General features: G+C 35.9%; 2 protein-coding genes across 3 annotated transcripts; both read left to right on the top strand.

The window, feature by feature from the left end:
• The first annotated feature begins 2,786 nt into the window (after positions 1-2,786).
• On the top strand, positions 2,787-6,233 carry HMGB1 (high mobility group B1). 2 transcript variants are annotated; one of them, XM_011037664.1, is made up of 8 exons: positions 2,787-3,108; positions 3,674-3,746; positions 3,916-4,044; positions 4,133-4,190; positions 4,300-4,344; positions 4,825-4,905; positions 4,992-5,093; positions 5,876-6,233. In XM_011037664.1, the coding sequence occupies exons 2-8, from the start codon at positions 3,676-3,678 to the stop codon at positions 5,918-5,920; spliced, it is 531 nt and encodes a 176-aa protein (XP_011035966.1). In that variant the 5' UTR covers positions 2,787-3,108; positions 3,674-3,675; the 3' UTR covers positions 5,921-6,233. The 2 variants fall into 2 exon arrangements, with proteins under 2 accessions (XP_011035966.1, XP_011035967.1); XM_011037665.1 differs by lacking the exon at positions 2,787-3,108 and adding an exon at positions 3,116-3,169.
• Positions 6,234-17,442: 11,209 nt separating this feature from the next.
• CPD (Cytochrome P450 superfamily protein) lies at positions 17,443-21,748 on the top strand. The gene is given in 8 exon segments (NM_001304293.1): positions 17,443-18,166; positions 18,643-18,792; positions 18,939-19,190; positions 20,714-20,800; positions 20,910-20,988; positions 21,098-21,204; positions 21,296-21,426; positions 21,548-21,748. Coding segments are annotated over 8 exon segments (1,431 nt in total). The 5' UTR covers positions 17,443-17,647; the 3' UTR covers positions 21,654-21,748.
• The last annotated feature ends 49 nt before the right edge of the window (positions 21,749-21,797 follow it).

Here is a 21,797-nt window from a genome sequence, read left to right as displayed (position 1 = left end):
GCAGCGAGGTCTATTGATTTGTTGTGGCGTGCAGCAGCAGCGAAACGATGATTAGTAATTACCAGGCACTGACCATTGCAAAGGGTCGCCAAGTACGTAACAGTGTAACACGAAACATAAAACTTATCATAAACGATGAATTTGATGGTTTAAGTTTGACGAGAGGAAACAAAAATATTAGTTAATAAAATATACTAAAATTATATCTATTTAACTTAAATTTAATAATTTAAATATGAGAAATATATAATCAAACAAGAAAGTAGAAAACATGATAGCATCTAAATACATTATATATTTGATGATGTTATAAGATTCAAAATACTTTGGAATATGGTTTCTTACGATTGTATTATGGTTTAATTAGGTGTTTATTTAATTAAATTCACTTTTTATATAATGATATTTTAAAATTTAAAATGCTTAAAAATATAATTTTTCGGATTATGAGTTAATTAAGCACTCTTTCAATTAAATTCACTCTCCATGATAAGGGAGAATGATCTCTTGGTATCTTAAAAAAAAAAAAAAAGTCTTATTTGAGAGGATTTGAGAATTGTCATATATTTAAGATAGTATCTTGCATGTATTTTTGTCGTGTCTTGTCATGGAACAGCCGCGAGAGCCTCGAGAGCTACGGCACAGGAGCATCCAACAGTAACTACATTCCACGGATAAGTTTGAATTCTCTAAACCTCCGCAGCTCAAAAACCTCAGCGTATGGCTGATGATGGCGCATGGTTTAAAAATGAAACTCCCATGTTTATCCTAAGTGTGTTTTTTTCGAAAAATCCCATGTTTTTTTTAATCCCAGGCCCAGATGGCCAGACTCGGCCTGCTCAAATGCTCTCTCATCCTCCCATGTTTATCCTCTCCTTATCACTGGGGGTCCTACGAAAAGAGGACATGGCAACAGCAATCGTAGCATCATGGATGGGTGTAGCAACTAGCAAGGAGAGGGTCCCAATGGAAGTGTCCCTGTCCTTGTAATGGATTATTTGTTTTTGAAATTAAATTACAGCGAAGGTTTTATAGTTTTCGTTGTCATATGACGAGTGTGAACAAGAATTGATGGGCCTCTTCTAGTGGGTGATGCTGGATGGTTGAGAATCGTTGCTGGCTTCGACAACCTTACTCGAAGCTATTGGGATAAATTGCAATAAAAATTAAGGTGGCGTCCTCCCACACTGCGCGCAGTTTTATGAGGTGAACTTCATCGTTGTGCTCTTAATTCGATTTTGAATTCAAAAAAATCCGTTAAATATCCAACAAGCCTTTAAACCTAAAATATATATAAAGGAAAAAAAACATCAAATGTAAAGTTTATATATAGAGCCTTCCGTTGAGCATTGAATTTTTTTTAATAAATTAATAGTTGCAATCATCAATTCTTTAATTTTAGCTTATACCTAATTATGTAATATAAATATCAGTTTTCACAATCTGAGTATCTAATTGACACTAGATATATTTTTAAAAAAAGTCTAATCAAATAAGTTTTCAATTGCTATAATTAAAACAGATAAAAAAATATAAGGACAAAAGGTTAAGAGTACTAAGCGTGTTTTATGCAGTAGATTTTATGGTTGCAATTTTAAAAAATTAAATTTAGTTAAAACTGTTGTGAAATAATTTTTTTCATGTAAAATAAATGAAAAAATGTCTTTAAAAATAAAAAAAATATTATTTAAACTTTTATAAAATCAAAATTAAAGCATAATTTATATAGTTAACCAAACCCCCTCTCTGTTTCTCAACCTGTGTCTCCACCTTTCACCCTTTAAAAGACAACATTAATAATCAATGAGTTTATTATACTTTTCATAAGGTTAAGGGTATAAAGATTTCTTTAGAGAATTTAATTAAGCTTAAAAATATTGTATCTAAAAGAAGGTCAAGGAGAAGTTCTTATTGTGATAATACGACTTCTATATCCTATTAATGATTAACTATTGATGTTAAAATTTCTCATTGTTTAACTATTGATTTTAGATCAAAAGGGTTGTATCAATGATAAAAAAAAAGGAAGGAAAGAAATTAATGCAGACCATCACAACTACAAAATTTATTGCGAAATTAGAATCTCTATCATAGTTTTCCCCGTGAGAGGATGAGTGTATTAGCTTCTTCAGTGATTCGAAACTTCGAAGCTATCTCAATCCATCTTTCATTGAAGATTTCAGCTCTCTCTCTCTCTCTCTCTCTCTCTCTCTCTATATATATATATATAAAATGCAATCACAATAATCAAGGCCGCCTCCTCTTTTTAACCACAAGTCTTTTCTGGCTTGAATGGATTCTGTAATTGTAGAAGTTGATATACTGAGGGGCGAGCCAAGGAGGTTGAAGAGGCCGTGACCTAAGATTGGAAGATTGAAATAGCTCCTACTTTTTATATGCTCTTCATAGAAGTTCCTCGCTTTTTTATGTAACCATTCCTCAAAAAGTGAACAAGCTTGTACATTTTAGTTTTTTAATATCTATTTCTTTTTTTGTATGCATGGAGTTCTCATCAAAAGTATAAATACAAATGGAATCCAAAAAAAGAAGAATAAGTTCCCAGCTCATCATTATATATATTAATATAGCATTAATCAATGGGTGTATTTTAAAATGAAAGTGTCCGTGATCGGCCTGATGGGAAAACGGAAAAAGTTCTTCACTGCCTCAAATGGAAGCAGGCCACAAGGCCCATAACTCCCAAGGAGCATAAGACAAACAAATACCGGAGAGCTATTCTTACCTGATAGACACCACAAATAAATAAATAAACACAACCTGAAGTAGATTTTTGTTGTGATGAACAAACCTGAAAGTAGATTCTACTGTACAAAAACTCTGACTTGGAGACTAGACATCACCTTAACCAATCAAAACCCAACGAGCGAGCCACTTCGGATCCTCCCCTGGAACTGGATCATAGCCCGACAAAACATTTTAGTCATTTTCAAGTTCTGTCAGAAAGTTTCCACGTGTTCACTCATTGGTCCTCGGTACAAATATCTTCTTGGCATCTCTCTCCTTACTTTTTAGGACTGTTTTTCTGGCTCTGCTTTTGTTATTCGTACTCCTTTGTTGTCGTTCGTTTCTCTTCCACTAATTAAAGAGGTATGCGTTCCTCTCGAGCTTGTTCTTAGTTTCTTTTTTATTCGTTTGAACAACAGTTCTGGTATAATTTCTGATTCTGGTTCATTAGTTGTTGATTGTTTTTTTATTCAGTTTTTCGTTTCCCAGATGAGTTTTTTTTTCCTTTCATGATCATTTAAAGTATTGATTTTTGCCAGTTGATTTTTTGTTAGCTCGTGTCTTAATTCGTGTGCCGTATTATCCTTGGTGTTTGCATATGGGTGAAGAAAACAAAGCTTGGAACTTTATAGCTTATGCTTTAGTTTCCTCGAAAATGGAATTAAGCTATGTTGGTCCTTAAATTAATATCTTAAATTTTGTAAGCATCAACCAGAAGCTTTCTTGTTGCCAAAGTGGGCATGCTTTGTTAAAACAAGTTACTTCTTTATGGCAAAGAGAGAGAAAAAAGGCTTACAATTTTTGAAACTTGATTTGAACTGTTGTAGCCGTTTTCTTAATCTGCCAACTAGGTTAGTGATGTTCGACCGTTTGAGTAAAGTAGAATGATTTTTAGTTAAATAATATGACTTTTAAATGTTGGTAATAGCCATGAAAATTGCCAAGGGCAAGGGGACAGCAAGGACGGAAAAGAAGGAAGTATTACTCCCGGTTGAGGACAGGTAATCTGTTTTTTTTTTCCTGAGATTTATAACTAATTCATTCCTTGCTTTCCTTAAACAACCTGCTAAATAAATCATGCGGCTATTATCATTTTTTTTCATTGATTAACTGGGTTATATGGTATGGATTCTGAGTGTGTTTTTGTCTTGTATGCATTTCTTCTTTCAGGAAGATTGGAAAGCGAAAGGCAGCACTAAAGGCTAATGAGACTAGCAAGAAACGAGTCAAGAAAGAAAAAATCACCAAGAAGGACCCTAACAAACCCAAAAGGCCTCCCAGTGCTTTCTTTGTTTTTCTGTAAGACACTCTTAATTTGAGATGGTTTAGTAATTATGATATCAAATTTGAAAATTACCACATGGTTATGCAATGTCACATACTGCAGAGAAGAGTTCAGGAAGATATACAAACAAGAGCACCCCAATGTGAAGGCTGTGTCAGCTGTAAGCAGCTCATGAACACAACATGTTTCTTAGATCGTGAATTGTTTTTTAGTTGCTTTGATAGATTTATGTTGACTGAAATTTTGATTGCTGGATCATGTGTTTGAAGGTGGGGAAAGCTGGAGGAGAAAAGTGGAAATCCTTGTCTGCTGCAGTAAGTCCTAAAATCTTTCTTTGAATGAATTGTGCTGTCCTTGCCTGAATAGAATACTTTTACTCGAACAATCCTGTGAATTCTGTTTGTTAAGGTGCCACATAAATCTGGCACTGTGGTTCCCACTGGAACTGGCCGTGCACCAAGCACATGTTCGATGAATCTGGAACTTTGTTAGCATGGCCACGCCAATTCCAGTGTGGTGTAGACTGCAGGGCCCCTAGATGTCAGTACTGCTAGGGCCTGAAGATTTAAAAGGGCTGAGGTGGGATTCAAATGTGCTTCCCGTGACTGGTGTTGCAAGTTGGGCAGGTGCACATGCATACATGATTGTTTGAATTGGTCAAAATAACTAGTGTCCAAAGGGTATTTTCAGTTTTTATTAAGTTCAAATCTCTGTCTGCTGATTGCTTCCTAGCTGTACAATTGCCATGCCGATTGCATTCTTACCTGTTCCTCTATTGGACTGGGATTTGGCAGGAGAAAGCTCCATATGAAGCTAAAGCAGCAAAACGGAAATCAGACTATGAAAAGCTAATGACAGCTTACAATAAAAAACAGGTGAAATATTTTTGCATTGTTTTCTTCAGAATCAAATGGACTTGCATTATTTCCCCAGCCTCAGGACTACATTATGCTCCTCTCAGGATACGGATGATGGTGATGATGATGATAATGATGATGACATCATCGAACAATCTAACAAGTCCAAATCTGAAGTCAATGGCCAAAATGATGAGAGTGATGAGGTAATCTTTTGTCAGCCTCTGATGTCTCATACTAACTAATGCGTGGAATATTTTGCCACTCGGTTTCCATCCCCGTAGTGAAGAATTTACCCATGAGTATGCTTTGCATTGGATTAGCCAGTGCCTTGAGCATGCTCATTTGCGCCACAATCCAGACATCTGCATTCGTTGTTATACACCAATTCAATCCATTGTCCAAGTTCATTGTTACTTTAGATGCCTTCCGAGTCAAAGAGGCTAGACCTTTGCTCCAAGAGTGTTCGTTAGTGTGGCGGGGCCCAAGTCCCATTAAAATTACAAAGGTTTTTTCCAGTCCAAGAGAACTAATTGTTGATTCTTTTTACACGAGAATGTTCGTGCACTAGCATTCCTGTCAACAACTGGACAAGCTAGATCGAGGACCTCATTGTTCCTTTGTGCTAATATTCTTTAGGCGCTTAGGATTGGATCATTCGTTTTAGATTTCCCTGAATTTGTCAAATCTTCATATGATTAGTTTCACTGAAGAGAATCACAGATAGATGCCTCTGAGCCCATGATAGAGCGGTTGATGATTTTGGGATGGTTTTATCTTCCTTGTTCTCATGAGTTTGGGAATTTATCTCGCTTGTTTTCAGTTCATTACTTCATTTTTTCTTTGCTCCTGCTGATAGTGACCGACCTGTCCTGCCTGCTGAATATTATTCCTCGATTTCTGATGGAATGATTGTATTTTCAATCATTCCTACTTATCATGTTTTTCCTTAACCTGTCCTAATATAAGTTGATTTTTCCTTCTTCAGGAGGATGAAGATGACGATGGCGACGATGATGATGAAGATGACTGATCAAGTTGGCATGTGGGCTGATTAGGCTTGTGATTGATCCAGGCCAAAAATCCTAGACTTCGTAAGTGATACGTTCGGGTTATGTCATGTCTGTGGTGGTGGTTTTCTGAAACGGGCCGAAGTTTCTCTGCTCTTGGTGCTGCCAAGCAGTCATGTAAGGTTTACTCGTATATTTACCACGCGTGTATCTAACTATCTCAGTTGAATCATTAATGGATTCTGAGAACTAAAGGCGTCATGCTTTTGTATGCTATCTGGTAATTCAGTAATGTTTGAAGAAGAATAGCAATCAATAGAATTTATGTTTTGTAAATTTGTGGGCTAGGGGCATCACTGCTTCTGCTAGGGGTTTTCTTTTCTGGATTTCTTAAATGCAGTCCATGGTAAACAATCATATTTACCATCAGCTATAAGTACATAAATGATTTTTTTTCCTGCAATTTACTGCAAAGCAAGTACCAGTTCCCTACTATCTTTGTACTTGGTAGTTTTAGGACTGATGTTGTGGCTGTCTGTGTTCTATTTGCCGAAGTATCTCAAGTGGCCAACAATGCCAGGAAGAGTAGTTCACCCGTTGTCTCCTGCTGTAACTTCTACCATTGCTCCAGATCGAGCAGCTCATCTCTACAACTAATATGCATTGCTTGACTGAATCAGAATCGAACCGCAAGCTTTGATGTGTAGGTTAAATTGCGATTGATTTGTCTCTAATCGTTGCAGATAATCGGCATTAAATCTAATCAAACTATCTCGTGAAAAAAAGGGGACAAAATACTGCTTATTACATCTCTCTTTCGGGTATCAACTCTAGGACTTCTTTCTGACCTTTAGTGCCTATCACAGCGGTTGGTTAGGACGCGCATTGATACAGAATTTCTTGTTTTCAAGCCCGCCAAGCTGATTGAAGCTAGAATCATATCAAGAATTTATAGCGATTTTGGTTTGACAACTAGAAATTCTGTATTAATTTGTATCAACTGCATAAGTGAGAAGTTATCTGAATTTCCAATGGGACTGTGGAGGGCGTGTTTAGTTTTGGGCTGCGAAAGAAGCCCTCTGGGCAGATTTAAGTGGACCAGATCTAAACCACCAATCCAGGAGCAAGAGCACAATGATATTTTCTTAGATAGAGAAGTTTTTATACTACTATAAAATTTTATGTAATAACGAGACTTGAAAAAAAAAGAAAAAGAAAACGAATTGCTGTAGTTGATCGTAAAAAAGAAAGCACAGATTCCTTCTCTCATCAGTACATTGCTGTAGCCATTTACGTGGGATTAATAGTACATGCAATTTAATCTCTGAGAAATTCTTGGGTCCAAGCCATTCCTTTATTCTCCTCTCTTTTTCAAAATGAAACTGATTTAAAAATCCATCGATGTATTTGTATGAGTTCAATTGCGCAACGATGCCATTTTCACTACCCACACCTGTCACTAATTAAAATAGCAATCTGCCCATCCCTGAGAGCTTTATTTTATAGCAGTGTCCAGTTCTATCTATCTAAACCATGTAGTTTTCATGGGCTGTAAAGAAAAAGAAATTGAGATGGAAGCATGATTTATACTTGTCATGTCGGAACATGTCACAGGAAAGTTAAAGAAATGTGATGGTCACATGTTCGCGAGGGACACGCCCAAGTGGACTACAATTGCCCATCATTATCATTATCAACACTAAAAAGCAACAAGTTGAATATTAGAAAAGGAAAGCGATAAAAATTAAGGTCTAGGTGCCCACAATTCCTACATGAAACCAATTAGATGTCGTTTTTGTGTTTTGGTGCATGATTTTAATCATGCCATGCTTTAATTAGCTTTTGTTTTTCTGTTAATCATGGTTTAGAACATAATATACATAACTCAAATCTTCTTGTTCACGGTTTGTATTGCATGATCTCCAGCACTAGCCATGTTATGATGCCGGTTCCAGAGGAATTTAAGGCCTTGATATGTAACGAAACATCCTTTTGTTCTTGATGATGTCAGAATTTTATTACAGTGATTCATGCATACACGTACCGTATTATAGTTTGTTTAATTTATCTTCATGTTTTAAATTTATTTACGAAAACTTAGTTAATAGTTGCTTCTAATTTGTCTCCGTATTATAAATCATTCCTTAATTTATCCTTTTCAGGCGGAATTATATAATTAATTGAAAAGGAAGCTGAATCACCGGTTGGCTGTTTCAGTATTCACTAGGCGGGGAAAATGAGCGCAATTTCCAAACCATGCACAGCAATTGTTAAGGCACCCGCAAGCTACTATTTTTTTACTCAGTAGATAACAACAAAAATATTTTGAAAAAAATTATAGTAACCAAAGCTGAAAAGCCAGCATAGATAGAACGTGAAAGGTCTAGTGTGGATAAGTAGTTAGCTAGCTGTTCCCTATTCTATAAGCAGCAAGGAAGAGACACCCCCTAAATCAAAAGAGAAACAGGAGATCGTGAGAAATGGAGATACTTTCTCTGTTTCGAAGAGAAAATCAAGTTGATGAACTCAGGCAGTCAAGCTTATTCACAAGATGAGGAGGTCGATTAGCGAAATGATTGGCGGGGGATCGGAGAAAGTCTAAAAATGCTGCGGTACTGCTTTAAGCCATGATATAAAGATTAAAGGACAACAGCAAAGTGGGGTTATGTGTATCGCTACTTGATTACAGACAAAGTAAGCAAACTGTAAATTAAAGAATCGAGGGGAATTTGGCCGGCAGTATCAGTCAAGTTTAATCACTGCTTTCGTTGATAGTTTATTCAGTAGTTTGGTAGGATTTCTCTGTAACTTAACACCGATAACAAAGCCTCCAATCATGATGGTATCAACCTGGGATTACCATCTCACCATACCCAGGAAAAAAACATGCGTGCGCATCCGAGAGATGTTAACAAAAAAAAAAAAAAAAAAACACTTAGCGGGGCTGCAAAAGTTTCTCTTCAGCTTGCTAGATATACCATCAACTCTTGCAGATTATTTCCAGTTCTGATTTTATTCACTTCCAGTTTCCACTTCCTTCACACGGGATTTTTTTTCAGATTCTTTTCTTTTTTCCCTCTCTCCTTCCTTCTTTCAGGCAATGTTCAATCAACTTAGCAAAATAACCCTATCCCACTCTCCCTATAGACTAGATCAAATCGACTAGGGACTTAAAAAAACGTGGGTTTTGATGACGATGAAAAATCTCTAACCGTTATTCAAAGCATGACTACTATATTCAACAAGACAAATCGAGTTAATAAATGATAAAAAAAATCATCAATAATAAAATAAAGATTGAAAAAAAAAATTATTACTCATGTTGTTCTATCCCGACATCCTCCGTTTAAGCCTTGCTCAACTGTGAAACAAGAAAATGCCTAAAGAAAAAAAAAATACAAAAAAAAAAATACAAAAAAAATAAAAAGATAGTATCATATCAAATCGTAACCTAGATGATGATACAATAAAGCTAAGTTAACTCGGTATAACAATTCTTCCAATCCTTTTCTCTCTCAATCCTTTATCCCGTGTTGGGCTTTTTTTAAATTTGTGTGGGATGGGAGCCTTTTTTAGATTTATGTGGGATGAAACTTTGATAAATTTGAGAGCATTTATTTACAAGGGGCTAAAAAAAATTCATAAAAGAATTACAATCTAAATAAAAAAATTGGTTGATCAAGGACCAAATAAAAAAAATCTAGGACGTGTGATCAGTTTGCCTTGCCAATTTTAAGCAACACGTGTTTCATTGGGCTCTATTCATGGCCTTCTTGAACTGCTACGATTGATTTTCTAAATGTATAGCTGATTACTTTAATTTTAATTTTAATTTTTATTATTTTTTGAGATTAAAAGGTTCTCAACTCCAATAGCCAATGTTCCAATCCCAGGGGTGGAATACTACGTTGGTTAGGGTGGTGTAATGGCACCGTCAAAAATTGAAAAATTTTGTATTTTAGTTCTAAATTTTTAAATGTATTTTTTAACTTTACATTTTTGCTCTCTCAAGAATCAATTATTTTTCTCCCAATCCTAAATTTAGAGTTTCAAGCTCCTGCTAAAGCGTAAGTAATCCATAAACAAAAAATAATTGATGTAATTAGCACCTAAAAAACCCGGGGTCGAGATTAACTGGACCTTGTAGAGCACTTTTAACGTGCTAATCAAGCAATATATACAAAACACTATTTAGGAGTCAACTAGCATGTTATCATGCATCTTATCGAAAACAAATTGAGGTGAAGCCTTAATTATACGACAACTGATCTGATATTTGGCTCGGTGTTTTTTTTAAAAAAGAATCAAGAATCATCATATGATGGGTAGTTTTGAGTCTTTTGACAACGGAAGGAGCTAGCTGGTGTCTGGTGGTTGCTACACCATCGGCTTCAATCACTTTTCTAGAGTAAGAGGCCATAAAATACAGAAAAGGCCATCTATCCACCACCACATGAGCACATGCCAAAACTCACAAATGCTACCATAGCCGAACCACCAAAAACACATGCCAAGATGGGCTCCCCTGCTGTGCGTATCAGCCGCCGCCCCCTGTTTTCACTTCTTTCACTGTTTGTAAACATGGTACAAACCATATTTTATTAAAAAAAATTATATATTTTAAATTATTTTAATATATTGATATTAAAAATATTATTTTAATATAAAAAATATTTTAAAAATTAATCATAATCACATTCACGAAGAAACAGTATTTCCTCGCCACCCTCTCTTTTCTTCAGACGGTCAATGTCTTGGCATTAACTGCTACCGCACGTGCAATCTCTGACAAAATCCACCCCCACCCCCATTCGTGTGGACGGCGAGGAGAGCGGAAAGAAAGAAAAGCAGAGCAGAACAATACATTGGAAAGTGTACACATTAGTAACACTTCTCAAGGAAGTAGTGTCGCAGTACCTTCTGCTACAAAATTACATCTCAACAGTGCACACGTGTGACACAGACCTCGTGTCTCGTGGAACCCCGCCCTCTCTCTTTCTTCGATGGTTTCACATTCAAACCAAACCCGTCAACTACGTGAGATGGTTTTGCTCCATGGCCAGTAAGGCTTTTTAAGGTTTTCTATCTCAGGGGAACACTTCTTCACTTTTGCTCGTCTGAGCATTCATATTTTTTAAAAAAATAATTATTCAAAATTTTATGTTAAATTTTGTTATATGACGATATAATCTTTAAATTGATACATAGCATATTGACAAGCTCGTCCAGTATGCACAGGTTTTTTTAGTTTTTTAATTTATTATTTGAAGATCTGTATTTTTAGTTTAGTTGTTGAAATTTTAAGAATTTATTGATCTAGTCTCCAGTTAAAATATCTCAGTTAATTTCTAGTGTTTAAGTGATAAAATCTTGAAAATAAGAATTTATTGATCTAGTGCCAGGTCAATTTCTTATATAAATGCCGACTAAGCCAGGACAGTGAATTTTTTTTTCTTTTTTTAACTCTTCCAGATTCGTAGGTTCAAGTAGGATGTAGTTTTAAAAACGCTGGTCAGTTTGTATTTTTATAAAATTTAATTTTTTTATATTTGATTTCAAAAATATTTTTTAAAAATAAAAAATATTATTTTTATATATTTAAAAATAAAAGATAATTTATTAAATAATTATAACCCCAAATATATCTAATCAGACAGTCAAACTCAATGCAGACAGATTTGCCCCTTCTAATTGACTGATCCATGCATTCAGAATACATGTGTCCTTATTGAATAATATTGACCATACAAATCTAATCACCTTTGCTGGCTGGATTAATTTGTCGAAAATCAAGAAGACCTTTCTGGATAGTTCAGTATCTGTATCGACCACATAACAGCAATGGTGATCCACAGAGCTTGGAAGTTTTTGTGGTAAGAAAATAGTTTTAATTTTTTTTAATTTTAAATCAATTGTTTTTAAGTTTTTATATTATTTTGATATTAAAAATAATTTTTTTAAAAAATAAATTTTATTTTAAAATTGAAAAAAAAACTATAATAAAAATCACATCATGTCTAGTGGTGGAATTAAATGCATTAAAAAGACAGACCTTGAAAGTCAATATTCCACAGTTGTCAATAGAACAGTGAGGTAGACGTGCCATGTACTGGATCGATCCATGTAACCTTGGCAGGAGTATCGTTCAACCCAGGATAGAAAGACAAAACTTAAAAATTAATTGTGTTGTCAAATCTCGGTCTACACTCGACTGAAAGCTATATTGTTAGGTACCTTTCAAGAATTTCAGGTTCAATCTGTTTTCAAGATGAAAGGGGACCTCGATCCGATGAGATGGTAAATAAAATCATGAAAACTATATATTATATTTATTCACAGCGCATGTTAGGTGGAACGGTGTGTTTAGAGGGTAAAAAAAAAAACATACAGTGTTTGGATGTAAAATCTTAATTTATTAGTTTTAGTTACTGATTTCAAAATTATTTTAATTATTCACACACACACATATATATATATATATTTCTATTAACATTGTCCCTGTTGCTATTTTTTTTTAAATCAGGGTTCGATATTTTTATTTATTTTCTCGTTTCACTAGAAAGAAAATCAAATACCTTGTTTACTGAATAGATTATCACCGCGAACATGATACGCGTGAGAGGTAAAACATGTTTTTGAATGGTGAGCCTGAAATCAAACGAAATTAATAAATAATTTGGTCCCCTTTTCCGGAAGAATTAAATAGGATGCAAGATTTATAGCGCGGTCCTGTTTTTTCATTCGATGAAGGTACATCGATATATTTATTAACTTGGTGTGTGATTGTTTTTGTATCTATCCGGCTTTTTAATTTATTTTTTTACTTAATAAATATTAAATTGATAACTTATTTTAAATAATTTTAATGCGCTCATATCAAATATAAATAAAAAAATTAAAAAAATTATTATTTTAACATGTTTTTTAATTTAAAAATATTTTAAAAAAATATAATATTCATGGGTTGGTGTTAAAAAATTATACAAGTTACATTTTAAAGCTTCATCTTGAAATTTAAATTTATAAACTAAAATAGTTATTTGATATTGTATTAGAGTATTGTTGATTAAGTGGTTATAAATTTAAATTTTATTATTATTATTATTATTATTTTATTTATTAAAAAAAACTTACTTGAAGAAATATATTATAAATATTCCTTTAACTCAACACACAAATAAAAAATATTATTGTTTTATTTATTAAAAAAAATTTACTTGAAGAAATATATTATAAATATTCCCTTAACTCAACACACAAATAAAAAATTTATAATTTTTATACTTTAAAAATTTATATATTTCAGAGACATTAAAACTGGATTTAATATGTCTTGGTTAAGAAATACATGGTAGCACATCCTTAATGTAATGAAAGGCATCTGTACCTATCTCTAAAGTAGTATTTTTTTTTTAATTGAAGTATTAACAAAATATTGTTTTTATAATAAAATCATTTTAGATTAAGATTAAATGAGTTTTAAAAATACAACAATACCAATCACTCACTATTTTTTTTGCTATTTTTCATATTTTTTAAATTTAAAGATTAAGATCAGTGTTAAAAAAATATTTTTCTGGATGGTACAGTTCAAAATTTTCTCTATTAGTTCGAAGTTGTAGTTGACTGGTGGAAAGAAGGACGTAATGCCTCTAAAACTTTTCAAGAAATAAAATGTCGGCAGGGAAATGCATAGCACACGATAAAAGCTAATCGACGTTCTCCGAGGAGAGGAGTTAAAATGGGCGACTCCTCCACTCTTTGGATCTACTTTTTTCTGTAACAGCTAGTACCTTTCAATTATAACTAAAAAGACTTAATTGAGACATCAAGGAGCGTGCACTGTTTGTACCACCACACTGGATTCGCTACATATATCGATGGGACAATTAGTTTTGATGGACGGACCAGCTATTTAGCTAGATAACACAGTTGTCATTATTGGGGTGGCTCCCTTATCTCCTCCTTGGTCAGTGCAAAACTTGGTCGTTACGGTGACGATTTCCGCCGAGCAATCAAGTTATACAAGAACACATGTTGATAGGGGCCGGTACGAAAGGAACTCGGAAATGACCCCCCCCCCAACCAATTTCAGTGCACATCTCTGCCTCCGGCGTCGGCTGTCTTTTATTCTGGAAATTAGAATGTATCAGCTATACTGTTCGCAATAAAAAAAACGAGTGCACTTCCCCCGTTCATCTCGTATGCACATGGAAACGGTCACGTCAAAGGTGGGGCGGTATTATTGATTTGTCATAGACTCCAATTTCTGTTTCAGTCACCAGCAGAATTGGTGTCTCTTCAACTCTATCATGCATCTCTAATTTGTGTATTCTCCCTGACGATAAGCGCATGTGTGTGTAAAATCTCTCCTGCCTAATTACAGAAGTGAAGGAAAAATCTTTTATTTCTGTTGTGAGTTTTAAGAAAACTTAATGATCGATTTCACGGAACGCTGACTGGTTAGTAACTGGGAAATGATCTGAAGAGCGAACTAATTAATACACATCATCACCATCACTTGAATCAAGTTGCGTGAATTTGCATCCTCGTATAATTATCAGCACGTAGAAGTACAGGTGTCAAGAAGCCATAGGATAATTACAACTCGAAAGACCCAGGTGCGATGGACGATGCAGGACAAGCAGGTTAATCAAACTACATTATCTTAATACAAAGCTAAATACTGTCTAAATCCCGCAAATCAAGGTCCTCATCTGTCTCAAAACAGCTAACGTACCTCAGAACCTACTAATAAATACCTCCATCAAATCCCTTTTGCGTTAATGGATGATGACAAGGTTTGATCTATTTAGAGAGAATGCTTGTTTTAATGTCATTTAATCGTGGGGATTAAGAATGGTTAACTGAAAAAAAGGCAATGAGAAGAGGCAGAATCACATGACATGATTCTCCCCTCAATAGCTTCACATAGAACTAAATGAAAAGTTGATGTCGGTACTTGCCCATATGGATCATTATTCTATGGGTTGTCGAGTGGGTGGAGAGCTTACTGCCCCTTATGGGGACCATGTGGATGAAGATGGTATCATAACCTCATATTTTTTAAAATCAAACCCTATAATAGCACCATACCCTCCATTATTCTTGGCCACGTGGCTGATTGATAAGCTTGCATTGCATTATCCTCGTAGAAGCTTCATTTGTGGGAGCTCATCATACCCATCTGGGCTAGCTGGATGAGAAGCAGAGTGAACTTGGTTTCTCTGCCGATGATCATTTCAGTTAATAATGGAAACAAGAAGGAAGGGCTTTGGTGGGTTTAGGGCAACCCTCTTTCCACAAAGACAATTAGAGGTAGCCTACAGATGCAGTTGAGTGGAACAATCAGGCAGCGCCAATATATAGACATTCTATATCGGCTCTAAACCTCAAATTAACACCCATTACCCTTCTTTGTTCCTTTAAGAAATATTTGTCGCTTTATTTATACACGACCCGGTAGTGTATAGAGTATCAAATCCAAGAGAGAGAGAGAGAGTCGTGTTAATTAAAAAAAAAACAAATCTATATGAACTACCACTTTGCTTTTCACTCTCAATCATATGATATACGTAACATAGGAATCTTAGCTAAGTGGATTATCTGTTTACAGCGACCGAATTCTCTCTTCTTGTTTGTTTAATGGGGTGTCCAATTGTCCACGTGCTTGGAGGGGATTATTGTTGCCCAACGGAAAAGGAACTTGGTTAAGTATGTTGCCGTGCACGATCTCCCTCTATTTAAACCTTTTTGAAAAAGAAAGAATCAAGCAAAAATAAAAATGAAGGAATGTCAGGGACTTTCTACGAGCAAAAGACAACGAATAAAGAGAAGTGACGGTTGCACGAGGAAACAATCAACGTAGGTATGCGTTGATTAGGCGTGATATGTATCGTATGATCTTTGCCAGGTCTTAGTTTTCTGTTCAATTATCTTACTTCCCAAAACAAGATGACGAAATAAAAATAAATAAACCTGGGCATTGGTTAATTAGAGGTTGAAACCATTAAAAAAAATTATTCCATCCTTATTAGTTAGTAATCCTTATACTCTCCATTAAAAAAAAAAAACGCATCTAAAATACATTACTCATTCAGCTACAAGAATATTTTCCAAGATGTTAAATTAATATATAATCCCAGCCGTTTATTATTATCTCTTATGAGGCTCAAGTACGACTTTCATTGAAGATGGGATTATCAGGTGAATTACTGCTACTCATGGACAATTAATATTCATTTTTTTTTTCCAATCTCGTGAAAGTATCAAGAATATTTACCCCAAACTCTTACCTGGTTTATAATCATTAGCAAGAGCTAGAAGACACTCAATCCTACCTCCTCAAGCAGCAATATTTTATCTGCAACTCACAAATTCACACATTTATATGTATGAAAAGGGTCAAGTGAAAGAAAATATAAAAATCTCCCAGCGGGGTACCAAGCAGATTTGGTTTTGGTACATGTAAAGCGTACAACATGAGTACTCTTAACATGTTGACTTGGGTAGCTAGTAAGCGAGTTTAATTTCTACATTATTGTCAGGGGTTAATTCTAAGAAAAGGTTACAAAAAAGAATTCTTATGAATTTATCATTTCAATATATCGTTTATAACTTGTTTAAAATCTAACCATGAAGGAACCTGGCATTGATGTATGGAAATAGATTTATCTATTCTCTCTCCTTTGGTATTGATGCATGAAGGAACCTGGTATGGATGTAAAATCTCCTTTTTAGTGGCTATTATCAAATTTCTAGACGAGTTTTCAACCTTCCTTAAAAAAATATTATAAAATAAAATTATAAAAATAACCTCAGATTTGGGAAATCAATAGCATTCTAATAATAAATTTAGAAAAGCTGGAAGAAAGGTAAATTTTTGTTTTGAAGGACGTGACAATGATGATATTGTTTTCTCTCCCAGCGTCTAAAAACCAATTTTAATTTTATAATTTATAGATGTTTTTTAACTATTAGATAATGAATCCATTGTTTTTATTTTTCTCTTTAATTAATTCATGAGAGTCCCGCATTCCTGACGGGATGACAAACCTTAAAGAACAAGGAGAGCGACTGTGCATAAAATCTAGATTAAAAACATGGTGTTCTATCATGAGAGAGAAACAATGATGCCTTTGATTTTTTACTGATAAGTTTCATTGTGTTAATATTATAGAGAGAGAGAGAGAGAGAGAGTTGTCCACAGATGATCTCTCACGCTTGAAAAATTCTACGAGTGTGGGCCCAAAAGAAAATTTCCATTCCCATTCCCCAGTACTCTTTGTTTTCCATCTTCATAAACGAGAGAAAATATATTAGAATTCCCCTCCATTTTCTTTACTCCCATTGCCCCCCCTTCCAAAATACAGAGTGCTCGTAGAAAAGATCAACCTAATCCCAACACACGCATAAGAAAAGTAATTCCATTTTTACTTAGGAAATGTTCACATAAGATTAAGGCCTCTCTCCTACTCCTACCTTGAAAGGTTTCTAAAAAGAAAGAATAGCTGTCAGATACGGTAATATCAAAACATATATTTCCTTTCCACGGGCCTCTTAGATTCTTATCTGATACCCTCCCCTCGTGTGCTCTGTCTCCCTTCCATTAATGCTCTATCCACCTTCTCGTTTCTCTAAAAAACGAGTCCTCTCTATATACTTACATGCCCCCACTACTTGTATGAGTACCACGCTAATAGATGCGTTCGCCTTGTTACTAAGATATCCATCACAAAGTTAAATAACTCATGGCGGTAATTTCTCTTTATTTGGTCTTCTTTGTGGTTCTCCCGGCGATAGTCCTTATCGCTCACCGGAGTTCGCGGTGCCGACGGCTCCGGTTGCCGCCAGGGAGTTTGGGTCTGCCCTTTGTTGGGGAGACTCTACAGTTGATATCTGCATACAAGACCGAGAACCCTGAACCGTTTATAGATGAGCGGGTGAGCCGGTTCGGTTCGTTGTTTACGACCCATGTTTTCGGTGAACCCACTGTTTTTTCTGTTGATCCGGAAACGAACCGGTTCATCATGCAAAATGAAGGGAAGTTGTTTGAGTGTAGTTACCCGGGTTCGATAAGCAACTTGCTGGGAAAACACTCCTTGTTGTTGATGAAGGGCAGTCTTCACAAAAGAATGCACTCTTTGACTATGAGTTTTGCTAACTCTTCAATCATTAGAGACCATCTTCTGGTTGATATAGACCGGTTGATCCGTCTCAATTTAGATTCCTGGTCTGACCAGGTTCTTCTCATGGAGGAGGCCAAGAAGGTAATTACCCCTGTTTCTTCTAAAGAATCTACTCAGGGTGCATGTTCCTAATGATGCCATTGAGTTGACTCGGTGGTGGATCGTCCGATTTTCACTTGAATGATGTTATTATGATTATTGTTGTTTTTAAGGGTTAGTCTTGTGATTCACGTTATAGGGAATTAAAATGGTGGTTTACAAACACTCCGAGAGCATGTTAGCATATTAAAATTATATCAGAGTACTAGCAATGTCCCTCTCTAGCTAGCTAGTGTCACATACAAATATGAAGTGTTATTCCTTTACTTATGCTTCTAGTTATTATTAATTTCTTTTTGTTGTCGTGGACTTTTTTTTTGTTGATGTAATCAGTAGGTTCCCTTGAATAATTATAAACCGCACAACATTGATTTGCACTCTGCTAATCTTATTTGGGTCATGCATGACGTCTAATAAATATTTTCTTCTGGTTTTTTGTTTGGTTGTGATATTATCAGATTACATTTGAGTTGACAATGAAACAGCTAATGAGCTTTGATCCATGTGAATGGACCGAGAGTCTAAGAAAAGAGTACGTGCTTGTTATTGAAGGCTTTTTCAGTGTGCCCCTACCCATCTTTTCCCCCACTTACCGCAGAGCTATCAAAGTAAAGATTCTCCTGTTTTTCCATTTAATACTTAATTTGAAATCAAATCGCAGTTGTGTAATGAATGGAAAATGGCTTTCTGTTCTTTCCTTAATCTCTTAAGCTATCGCCTGATCAAAACAATCTATTTTGTTGAAAACTTGTAGGCTAGGACTAAGGTGGCAGAGGCTTTGAGCTTGGTAGTGAAGCAAAGGAGGATAGAGAGTGAGTCAGGAGAGAAAAGGAAGGACATGCTGGCAGCTCTTGTAGCTTCAGATGATCATGGCAGCTTCTCGGACGAGGAAATAGTAGATTTCTTGGTAGCTTTGCTTGTCGCAGGCTATGAAACCACATCTACTAGCATGACTCTCGCTGTTAAGTTCCTCACTGAGACACCTCTCGCTTTGGCTCAGATCACGGTAAGTGTTGATTTTTTTTCCTCCATTCACTCTTTATTATTAATCCTAACTAGCGTAAACCTCTCTCTCTCTCTCTCTCTCTCTCTCTCTCTCTCTCTCTCTCTCTCTCTCTCTCTCTCTCTCTCTGTGTGTTCCTTCCTCCATTTTTCTTGGGGACCCAAATTCCTATAATCATCTTGTTGGCCCATCGAAACCTCTTTTTTTTTTACATGATGTCAATTCTCAACCATTCCCATTGAGTGGTAGGATAAAGAGAGAACAAAAAAGACCAAATGGGTTGTTTCATTGTCTCGCACATAATTTATTTGTGCAAAAATTATGTGTAATAGGACCTAGAACCTGTACCGCACGAGTTCATAGGCTACGGTGATATGCTTAACCATGTCATCGTTGTGGATAGATAGGGTGTCTTGAGCAATGCAATTGCTACAGCGTCATATATATCATTAGATTTGTTTTTAACTATTTATTGAAATATAATTAATATCAAACGAGATAATACTATCGGTAATATTAGCATTGTAGCAGCCATGGAAAGATTCGATTATATGGCTGGTAAATAACGATGGCGCGCAAATGGTTTTATCAGGCAAAGTGTAAGAGCTGAGCTCTAAAAAAAACTTATGGATACTTCTCTCTACCCTTCGGCCTCGCTTGGGCTTTGTTTCTTAGACAACGTTCAAGGCGCACGAAAAGGAAAAAAATCTCCGAACTTGTCTGAAGGGATTTGTTGTGGCATTACTTTTTGGAGACGGAAATATACCCCATTTTTCTTCTTCTCACTAAAGTTACTGTGTTGCGTTCTTATAATGTCGGTCAAAAGTAGAGGCAAAAGTACATCAACGTAAAAGTCAAAGGAGAACCCAGCGTTCGTCCAACCGGACAAAGTGATACCTCCCCCCTAACTGCACGCCTTATATTGATGCTCCCTGCTTGAAACCTGACTACTGCTCTGAGTTTTCTGCCCTTTTGACCAATTTGTCTTTGCCGAAATGACCTAGAACACCCTTCTCCAAGGGCTCTCTAAAGCGTGGGGTATTTGGTAACTAGGTAGGTATTTCCACGGCAGGGTGTAGCCCTGGGATCATCGGGAATCGTTCTTCTCTGATTTCAATAAAAAAAAACAAGAGCAACTAATCGGTGGTGGTGTCGTATACATGTTGCTCTACAGGCTACCCCTTGTTTTGCAAACTTGATTCCTAGGATTTCTCTGTTCCTTTGGTGGGTTCGATGTGATGGCTAAATCACAGCCGTTGGATTGTCTTTGAAGCAGTGTGTTCTGGGACCAGATAGGTTTGCAGGGCTCGTGAGGAAACCCGCATGATTATGGTCCCTTGTCGCGGGGTCCTCCCTTTCATGTTACTGGCAACTTTTTGGTTCAACTGTATTAAATTGGGCTCATAAAAGTTTTTGAGCAATTTGGATAAGACTTGCCTGTAGCTTAAGGCGCCCACACAAGCCCATGGGCCACACTTAAATAATTCTTTTTTTCGTTAATGTTATTACTGTGTTTGATGTGGCAGGAGGAGCATGAACAGATTAGAGCAAAGAAGGGTGAGGGGGAAGCTCTTGAGTGGAGTGATTACAAGTCAATGAGCTTCACTCAATGTGTAAGATAATTAATATGACTAATTAGACTCGCTAGGAGGACTTCAGGGACTTGATTTTCATTTAGCTTTCCTTAAACTCCATTTTCACTTTTTTATACTATTTTTGCAGGTTGTTAATGAGACGCTGAGAATCGCGAACATTATAGGCGGGATATTTAGACGAACGATGACAGATATCAATGTAAAAGGTAGGAAAATTGTTTGTTGCTTAATAAGTGGCTCTGCTGAAAAGGGATATGGTTATCTTTACAGTATCTTTTATCAACTTATAAAATCTCTACCCTATAACCTTTTCAGGCTATACAATTCCTAAAGGATGGAAGGTTTTTGCATCCTTTCGTGGTGTGCATTTAGACCACGAATACTTTAAAGATGCTCGCACTTTCAATCCATGGAGATGGCAGGTAATTATCTTTTGCTGGCTCGTGTATCCCTTGTCTTGATTACTTCAAATTATCACTAATGAGCGTCTTCGAATAAATTAAAAATGAACAGAACAACTCGGGGGCAACATGCCCAGCAAATGTGTTCACTCCATTTGGAGGAGGGCAACGGCTATGCCCAGGATATGAGCTTGCTAGAGTAGAACTCTCTGTTTTCCTTCACCACCTAGTCACCCGTTTCAGGTATCTCCTACAATCGGTGTCGATCTTCCCCTTGCACACGTTTTGTGCATATAAATATAATTGGCAATGCACATGCTGATTTGAAACTAATTTTTGTCTGTGATATTGTATTTCGCACCAGTTGGACTCCAGCTGGAGAAGATAAGCTGGTTTTCTTTCCAACTACGCGGACACAGAAGCGATATCCCATCAATGTGCAGCGTCGAGATCGTGTCCAGGCCATGTAAATTATTAATTAGAGCAAAAGAGAGAGCATAGTGGGAGAGCTGTAATCCTTTTAGTGTTGGATCCAATAAAAGCTAAAAGTAACAAGGTAAAAGCAGATGTTAAGTTCTGGATTGTTGAGTATTCCATTAGTAGAGGTTGTGGGC

Source organism: Populus euphratica, unplaced genomic scaffold (assembly GCF_000495115.2).
Source record: "Populus euphratica unplaced genomic scaffold, PopEup_1.0 scaffold36.1, whole genome shotgun sequence".
Taxonomy (NCBI): domain Eukaryota; kingdom Viridiplantae; phylum Streptophyta; class Magnoliopsida; order Malpighiales; family Salicaceae; genus Populus; species Populus euphratica.
This window is presented reverse-complemented; position numbering and strand designations above follow the sequence as displayed.